We start from the raw sequence: 9,697 nt of genomic DNA, 5'->3' as shown, positions 1-9,697 counted from the left end.
TATTGTTATTCTAGGCTTATGATCGGCGTGATGACGGTTAGTCGTCTCATTTTGCCACTTGTTAGCAACCTCAGTTTTATGACCGTAATAGCTTCAGACATTCATCAGTGGGGTGTTTACTGACGTGTTTACTGACGGAGAACCAACATGGAAATCTCTACAGCTTGTGTTAACCACAGACACAGACACAGACACAGACACACACACACCACAGACACAACCACACACACAGACCACAGACCTTATTTCAGGCATCTAAAGCTATTCAAAAAACATTGACTTTGAAGGAGTTCGAAAGTGCTCAAATGCAGACTTATTTCCAGGTGTTAGGACTTATTCCTGCACCGCTCTATATGTTAAACAATAACACTGCGGCATTGGAAAGAATAGAATAATATAACAGAAGCTTTCCCCTCTGGATGTACGCAGCAGACCGCTCTCTGTACGTCTCATTTTGTAAAGTGAGACGGATCATTTTGGGCCGGAGGAGCCCTGGCTGTAATGGAACATTCATAACCCTCAATGGCTTCTGGTTACCTAGACAACACACACACACACACTCGCACACACACACTCTCTTACGCCCCAGATGCAAATGAAGACACGTTACCAAGTAACCGTGAGAGCGGAGGGGAGTCGCTCACTCCACCTGTTCCTCTTTTTGTTTTTGTAAATGCACTCGATGCTTTTGAGCAGTCGCCACGCCTCCCCTCTGACGCTGTGGCGCTCGCTTCTCTTATCCGAGTGGTTTTATTGATGCCAGCCAGATGTCCGGGTCTGATGAGAAAGGATTTTGGAGCAAGGCTCATTTCACCTGACGCTGAACTGTATGTCCACCATTGGGGTTAACTCTTTATTTTAAGAAAGCCATCCTGCAACTGACGTTAACTCCTTCCCTTCGTCTTCATCTGCATGTTAGTTCATCCTCCTTTTGTCCTCTCTTTCTGTGTTCTGAATGTTTGGCTTTATGGTGTGAACAAAGCTTTGGAAATTAAACGTGACACATTTTTTAAATGTATATCATTTTCCATGACTTATAGTTTATAGTTAAATGAGTAAATTAGTAGTATGATTGCAGGTTTTACCAACTAACTAGCTAGTTTAAAATACGGTAAAGTTACCATATCCGGTTGATGAAGGTGTGTTTGAGTCAGTGTTTCCCCTACCATTATAGTGGAGGGGCGTTGCACCCCGCCAATGGAGCCCCGCGCCCCCCCTGAAATTCAAGGTGTTTAAAAATATATATATATAATTTATATATAAAATATATATATAATTTATATATAAAATATATACTGTATATAATTTCTTTTTTTTTTTAAATAATAAAAAATATATATATATATATTTTACCAAATTGCAACTAATCTATATCTACTGTCACTTTTCACATTGAACGTGTGCTCTTGTATTAACTAAAATAAACGCTTATATACGCTAATAAACAGCAACAACTTACAGACATACATAAACAAAAAGACAAAATGCAAAACATGACACACAAGACAAACCACACAGTCTGTGAAGTGAAATTCAAGCGATGCACACAATCATTACAATTTGAGACAGTCGAGCAAATCAGTTTCATCAATACCAGTTATAACAAAGTGCAGACCAGTTGAAAGTGAGAGGATAATGCATGTTTAAACAAACCCAATGATGCTAGAGATCTAATGGCAGCAGGTAAAGTAAGACACACTGATGCATTAATCAATAACAATAATCCACAGCGCCTCTCTCTGCTCCAGAGGATTTAAAATAAAAAACCCCAAAGCAGTAAACCTAGGGGAAACACTGTTTGAGTATTTTGGAACCAGTTAAGTGTACCCCTAACATATCTTAATTCTGATTCTGTTTCTCTGTGGCCTAAGATTGTCATCGTCGTAACTACACTGTAGCTATGTAGTATGACTAATACAAAGCCTTGAATTAAACCACTCAGTCTAATCGATAAATGCTCCTGTGTTGCGACTCTGACTTATAAGAGGTAAATATTGCTTTGACAACGTTGCCCCCTGGTGGCCTCCAATCACATATTGGAATAGCTCCAGATGATTTGTTTTTGTTGTTAAAAGATCTTACTAAATACAAAGTGTGTGAACCATAGTTTATATTTATGTGTGTGTGTGTGTGTGTGTGTGTGTGTGTGTGTGTGTGTGTGTGTGTGTGTGTGTGTGTGTGTGTGTGTGTGTGTGTGTGTGTGTGTGTGTGTGTGTGTGTGTGTGTGTGTGTGTGTGTGTGTGTGTGTGTGTGTGTGTGTGTGTGTGTGTGTGTGTGTGTGTGTGTGTGTGTGTGTGTGTGTGTGTGTGTGTGTGTGTGTGTGTGTGTGTGTGTGTGTGTGTGTTCATGCAGGACACAGCGGGTCAGGAGCGTTACCGTACGATCACCACAGCGTACTACAGAGGAGCGATGGGCTTCCTGCTCATGTACGACATCACTAACCAGGACTCCTTCAACGCTGTGCAGGACTGGTCGGTTGGATATTCTTTTCAATATTTATTTGGGCCTAGTTTAGCATTTTTTGGAGCATTTAAAAGTAAGAGATATGATCCCAACAAAGGAAAAGCATCTGATATTTTTAAACCGGTCAACTAAGAATGTTAATAATGACTCCAGAAAAAAGTTTGGTGTCTTTTTGTGTTGTCCCGTTTGTTATTTAGTGAAATGTATGGCTGTACCAAAGAGTTCTGAGTTTAGTTCAAAACGTTGACATTCAAATTCTAGATCGACATTTTAATTTTCTTTTGGGTGAAGATGCCATAAAATATTGTATTCAAAATAAGATGGCACGCACCAACACACTTATGCCCCGGCCACACAAGGACGAAAACGGCTAAACGCATAGGATTAACGCAAATGCAATCGCAAACAAGCTTCCGTCCACACCTTTATATATACAGTCTATGGTCCACACGCAATAGTTATCCGGATAGTGTCTGTCCCATGGATGTATAATAGTGTCTGTCCACAAGAGACAGCTCCGTTTAGCTCCAACCGCTGGAGAAGCTGCAGTACATATGCCGAGCCTGTACGTGGCGCTGTAACTTCCTCCACAAAGGCAGCGAAGAAGAAGGTTGTCATGGTTGCCCTTCTGTTTATTCTCCGCGGTGGGGGCCGAGGGAACCGGGCAGAGTTTTTCGCCAGTCAGCGTGTATTAAAGTTGAAATCTTCCGGACACAATTATAAAAGTGTCGGTCAAAGGTCTTCTTTGTTATTTATTGAGCTTTAAAACAAATGAATAACGACTCTATATGATATAATGATAAAATACACGGAGCCTCTCTTTTTCCTCCCTCTCTTCGGACAGCGCCAGTGTCTGTCTCATGCAGCAGATGATCCAGTAATGAGTGGCCCGGCCGACAGTAAACATAAACATATTTATAACTAGTTTAGGTAGTTTGAGAGGTAATTAAAATAGCTAAGGGTGATGATCTGACTTGAAGTGTGTGTTTTGCTGCAGGTGAGCGTGTCTCCGTCCTGTCAGATTAGACTTCACTCGCGTTTAGGTCCATATCGAGAGAAAGATAAATAATCTGAATTCAGTGTGCAGTTTACTTTGACGCGGGGGTGAGCAGCAGAGGTGGGGAGGCGGGCTATTGCCTCATCATTATCAGAAAATGATCGTATAGGGCGTACACACGGAGCCGTTGGACCCCCCAGAGCGTTGCGTATGCCGTTCTATCCACCTTGGGACCCGTTATCGTTTCCGCAGTCGTTTAGTGCTGTATTCGGTCGTCCTCGTGTGGCCGACCGGTCTTTATGACACTAAACAGTAACGCAAACGACCGTTTTCGTCCTCGCGTGGCCGGGGCATTCGAGAGACGTTGCAAATGTTGACGTCTTTTTAGCTGATAGAGGCCCTAGAGACACTTTAAAATATATAAATTAGTGCTGATTTGTAGTGAGAATTGTATTTCTGTTTTGCATGATTTGGGATGTATTGGGTGCTAAATTGCAATTTACTGCTTTAAATCGTGTAGACTGAGATTTGACATGTGTCCTACAGGGCGACGCAGATCAAGACGTACTCGTGGGACAACGCTCAGGTGATTCTGGTCGGAAACAAGTGCGACCTGGAGGACGACAGGATCGTCCCAACAGAGGACAGCCAGAGACTGGCAGAGGAACTAGGTACGAACTCTTTCACTCACAACGTGTTTGTCTTTTTGTTAAACTTCTACCTGCTAGCTTCTGCCTTTATGATACGATATACTTTATTGTCCCCGTAAGGAAACTTGTTCTGGACTCTGTCATGCAGTTCTGCATACATGTACAATAAACATTCAAATACATATCATCACTCATGCACCGTTTGCACAATACGCATATTGACAATGGCGACCTATTGCACAACCCTCATGGCCAACATTTAAAAGTATATTACATCATCATCTCTATTGAAGAGACTCAACGTCCATTTAAAAAAAAAAAAGACATCAAATATAATGTAAAAGGAAAGTTATACCAATGTTTCCACAGAGGTGACTGGTATCGTACAGCACTGACAGAGTTATGAGAAACATTCAATCGACGGATACATTTGAACATCAGATTTCTCGAGAGAGCATGGAACGTGTTGACTCGTGCATTAGAAAACATTTCACTTGCACTGCACCACCTTCTAAGCCGTTAACGCAAACAATCATTATAAGCAACCTGGAGATTCTGGAGGCTCGCCTTCTTAAACTCGACCCACAAGGGGGCAGCGTACATTACATGACATGCGAGCGTTAAGAAGCTAAATGGACTTCAGCCTGATCTTGGGAACCCTGAATCTTCTACCAGAAGGTAGGAGCTGGTATTCTGGGTGGAGTATGTGGGTGGGATCAGATATCATTTGTCGTGCCTGTCCAATAATGAACTGCTCATATCTGTGTTGGAGAGATGGATGTTTTTTGACCCCCATCATTTTCATAGCAGTCTGAACCAGGCGAGCGATCTGTGACTTTGATTTTATCGTATTTATGCATGTACTTTCATCATGCGTATACATCTGCTTCCTGCCCCGTTAGGTTTCCAGTTTTTCGAGGCCAGCGCGAAGGACAACATCAACGTGAAGCAGGTGTTCGAGCGCCTGGTGGACGTCATCTGTGAGAAGATGAACGAGAGCATGGAGGGAGACATCAACCTGGTGACCAACCACAGGAACCAGGCCCTTAAAGACTCGCCTTCAGAGAGCCACGGGGGCTGCGCTTGTTAGAGCATCTTCCCCCTATCAGCTCCTCCAACACACACACACACACAAAACACACACTCACATAACATACAGTACATGAAGACCTACCTTTTCTGTGCCTCAAACATGTGAAGTGCCGCACCTCTTCCTCTCTCTTTGTCTACACAGCGCAGCAAGAAACCAAAGGATATCTATCTGAGATAATCTTCAACAAGAAGTCCCGTCTTTCAGTCTTTAACTTAAAGAGGCCCGCTTTCTACCTGTTTTCAAACCCTCAGCGCAGTGGTCAGCCTTCACTGTCCACCCCCTAAAACAACTGCCTTGACCACCGCTGTACATTAATGGCAAAGATCAGTCCAGCTAGTGATGGATTAGGGCATTCATTGTTTAGTTAGAGATGCATCCGGCGTGTGCATGTGCTTAGCCTTCAGTTTTGTACAGCCTTCTTAAAATGTTGAATGTCTCAAACAGGTCAATAAGGCTTAAAGGTTAAAGCTTGTTAGCAAATCCTAGCATGAAGACTGAAAATGGCTAGCAAGGCTTTGTCCACACTGGCAGTACAAAAGCAATCTGAGAGAATCTTCATCAGCCTTAAAGAGACCCGCTTTCTGCCTCTTTGTCCAAACCATTAGCTCTCTGGTGAGCTGAGAGTCACCGAGGCCTTCACGGTCCTCCCCAAATACCAACCACTTTGACCAGCGCTGATACGTTAGCATTTTAAATGTACTGCTGTTAATGGCTTCTTGTTTTGTCAAATATCCAACCCAGTCTCACGGCATTTCGTGTTATAGTCACGAAATTAATCTTTTGATTCGTGTTCACCAACACAATTTCACAATTTTTTCCGTGTCACACAGAACGATTTGAAAAGCAAAGTAAATAATAACAAATTAGAAGGAATAAAAGATTTTTAAAAAATACAGGTTTCAGTATTCTGAGGCTCTGAGACATTTATTTTCCTCACGGACGGCAAAAAAACTCCGACATTATACAATTTAAAATAAAGGGCTTAGGGTTAGGGTTAGATATTGAGTAAGAAAATGTTTTTATGAACCACACAGCTTCCGGTCTTCCAAGACCCGACCGGACCAAAAGACGTGGTGCAGGCACGAAACACACTACCAATAAAATCGTTCTGTGTGACACGAAGAAAATGCTAAAATCGTGCTGGTGAATCAATAGATTACATTAATTTTGTGACTATAACACGAAATGCCGTGAGACTGGGTGGAATAGTGTGCCTGTGAATGGCTTGACTTGGCATTAATTGGTCAATTGGAGACAGTGTGTGCCTGTGCTCAGGTTTTAGTTTTGTAAAGCCACTTGAAATGGTGAATGTCTCAAACATGGGCATATTGAACTCTTTAAAGCTGAAAGGAACACTTTGACGTTTTGAAAAATATGCCATTTGCTATCTTGTCGAGAGTTAATGTGAAGAACAATTCCACACTAAAGTCTGTATTCTAAAATGGAAGCTACAACCATTGCGGCTGGTTAGCCTAGCCTAGCATAAAGACTGGAAGCAGCTAGCCAGGCTTTCTCAAAGGACAACAACAACAATTTAAGTTACAAATTCAATGTTTTAAATTATAAGGATTAGTAGGTCTACCAACTGATAGAGCAAGGCTGACCATTTTTTTTGGATACTTTTGGTTGGAGCCAGGCAAGCTGTTTCGTTTTTATCAGTATTCATGCTAGGCTAAGCTAACAAGCTGCTGGCTCTAGCTGCACACGTAGCATGTGAAAGTGTGAAAGTGGGATACATTTTTTAAATAAACTAGATTCTGTCATATTGTTATGTTGAGTTTATAACAACAACATAAAAACATTATCTTTACATTTATTTTTAAAAATACATGTATTTATAATAGAGACATCTATGGCTATGCTGTAGAACAATTGTTACAGCATAGCCTAATGAAAAACAGCTGAAAACAGTCATGTTTGCCACCATTCAGTGTTGTTTCTGGGCCTCTCCTACGGGTGTCTCTGTTCTGATAAACTTGTTTCAGAATCACTTATTGATAAGTTAAAGCCTCAAGCCAACACAACGTCCTCTTGACCTTGTCCTGAATCTTAATGCCAGTCTTGAGCATGTTAGAAGAAATTAAATCTTTCTCTTGTGCCAATTAGAAGCCGTGGGTCGACGTTAATCCAAAAGTGTATCTCTGCTCTCCGTGTGCTTGTGTGAGAAAGTCTTTTATCACTTGTACTTGCATGACCTTTGTACATTGTATGTTGTCTTTGCTCACCACATTGTGCTGATTTTTGATTAATGCCTTTTCTCACACACACACACACACACACACACACACACACACACACACACACACACACACACACACACACACACACACACACACACACACACACTCCGCTCCTCCTATCTGCAGCACGGAAAAACAGTCGGTATGGCAAAGCTACTACGGGGCTTAATAACTGAGTATTGACAAAGTGGTGTCTTTGTTGTACATCCTGTTATTGACTGGACATGAGGCACAGAGTGTGTGTCTTGGCTCAAAGGGAAGCACACTGATCTCAGTTAAAGGGTTTCTGTGGGCCTCACATGTTCTGTATGCACATGTGAGGCCCACAGCTGGTGCAGCATTTCATTTAAGAGAACACGCATCACTTAAAAACACCTTTAACTGTCAACATATCATTGAAGGGAATGAGGTTAGCTTGTATCTTGATGTCATGGAAACTGTGCATGATTAGGTTTTGTATTTCTTTACGCCCTTATTGACGTTTCAGTATTGACAATCATCTCCCGTCGCAAACAAATGGTAATGGCAACGTATAGGACGTACGTTTTACTCTTATTTTCGGTTAAAAGGAATAATTCACACACAAAATGATTATTTGTATATCAATGAATCCGCCTGTGTTACCATCTTGAATAAACCTTTATGTGTCTTGCATGCCTCGACACATTACAAAGATCCTTCTTGATGAATGAAAGTCAATTGAGGGCATCGAGCTTCGCCACAACTACATCAAATCATCCATTTAATAACTTGAGATGTTTAGACTCCATTTACTTCAGTTCATGAGGACAGTTTTCTGTCTTTAGATTCTCACTGTGGATGCAGGCATTAAAAATAGAGTATTCTTCAACATTACAAAGTAACACGTGGTGAGTATTTGTTATACAAACAATATATATATTTTAAGGACAAGATATTCCTTTTAAGTAATTGTCATGTAAGGTGCCATTTGACCAGGGTGTTGCTGAACAGTTTTACAGACATCTCATCTGCACCACGTTCAACTTGTAATGCTGAGTGTGCGATACATTAACACTACATATGTGTGTAAATGCATAAGAAAGCATATCATATCTCTGATGGCTCCACTAACGGTGACTGCTGCTTGAATACACACTGAATGACTAAACTCTCCTACTTCTAACTTCTCGATATCTGCCATGTTGAAAACCTACTGATGCTTTTGTACAAATAGCCTGAGGTGTGATCGTTCTCTCTCCTGTATGTGTTGCATCCCTGATTGGCGGATATCTCATCGTTGTATCCCTTTATTTTAAACTCTGAATGTGTTGTTGCTGGATTGTGCCAGAAATCTTCTAAACAAGAATAAATTGTTGAAATGTGTATAAGATATAAAGAATATATTCATTACAAAACGTCCAGCGTCTTTGCAGATCATTATATTTAGTTTCACATCAGTACAACATGACGGCAGCATCTAGAGTGTAATGTACGACCTCCTCACCCCACAGCACCAGGTCACGGCTTTTCTACACGTGTTATCAGCAGAACCAGAGACACCGCAGCCATTGTCCTCAACAACTAAACACATTTCCTCATCTCCTTCCTCCTGCCACCACAGTCTTTAAGACATTACCTTTCCTTCCTCTTTATTCCTTTCAACTAGAGTTACATGTGGCTTAAAAAGACGTGTACTAGAATGTAAACAAGTCCAAATATGTCACAAGCTGTATCTACATGTCAATACACTTGATCAGGCTCTCTTCCCCGCTTTCATATCATGTAAAAAAAAGCGCTGAATTGCATATAAACCGACGGGGATGGGCTGCTACGCCCCCCCCCCCCCCCCCCCCCGCCACTTATCACGAGGTGAAGAAACACAGGAGGGTCTGCGGCGCTGATAATGCTGGTCAAACGAAGAAAACATGTGGGTGCAGAGAGCAGATAAGAAACCGTTTGGGTTCTCTCTCCGGTGTGAGGGCTCTGCCGTTTCTGTTGTTGCAGGGATTAGGTTGGCTCGAGGCAGACGGGTTCAGATCCACATCCTCACGTCACAGCTTCAACCAGGAGACGTACCTTTACCTCCATTCATCTATCCATTTCCCCGTCTATCCATTTCCCATCCATGATTTTATCTATCCATTAATCTATCTATCTTCCTTCCTTCCATCCATACTTCTATCTATCCATTAATCAGTTAATTAGTGGGCGGTGGTGGCGAAGTCGATAGGGACTTGGCTTGGGAACTGGAAGGTCACCAGTTCAAGTCCCGGAACTTGCCTTGCTACCGAGG

The 9,697-nt window shown here is 41.9% G+C and overlaps 1 protein-coding gene across 1 annotated transcript in view; it reads left to right on the top strand.

Moving 5' to 3' along the window:
• The window catches only part of rab3db (RAB3D, member RAS oncogene family, b), a 16,392-nt gene extending 7,571 nt beyond the window's left edge, over positions 1 to 8,821 (top strand). Inside the window, exons 2-4 of the mRNA XM_071204129.1 lie at positions 2,353 to 2,471; positions 4,007 to 4,131; positions 5,013 to 8,821. Of these exons, the coding sequence (XP_071060230.1) occupies positions 2,353 to 2,471; positions 4,007 to 4,131; positions 5,013 to 5,200 (432 nt within the window). The 3' untranslated portion in view covers positions 5,201 to 8,821. The remainder of the gene's footprint in view (positions 1 to 2,352; positions 2,472 to 4,006; positions 4,132 to 5,012) is intronic.
• The last annotated feature ends 876 nt before the right edge of the window (positions 8,822 to 9,697 follow it).

The sequence above is a fragment of the Pseudochaenichthys georgianus genome, chromosome 8, assembly GCF_902827115.2.
Source record: "Pseudochaenichthys georgianus chromosome 8, fPseGeo1.2, whole genome shotgun sequence".
NCBI lineage: Eukaryota > Metazoa > Chordata > Actinopteri > Perciformes > Channichthyidae > Pseudochaenichthys > Pseudochaenichthys georgianus.
This window is presented reverse-complemented; position numbering and strand designations above follow the sequence as displayed.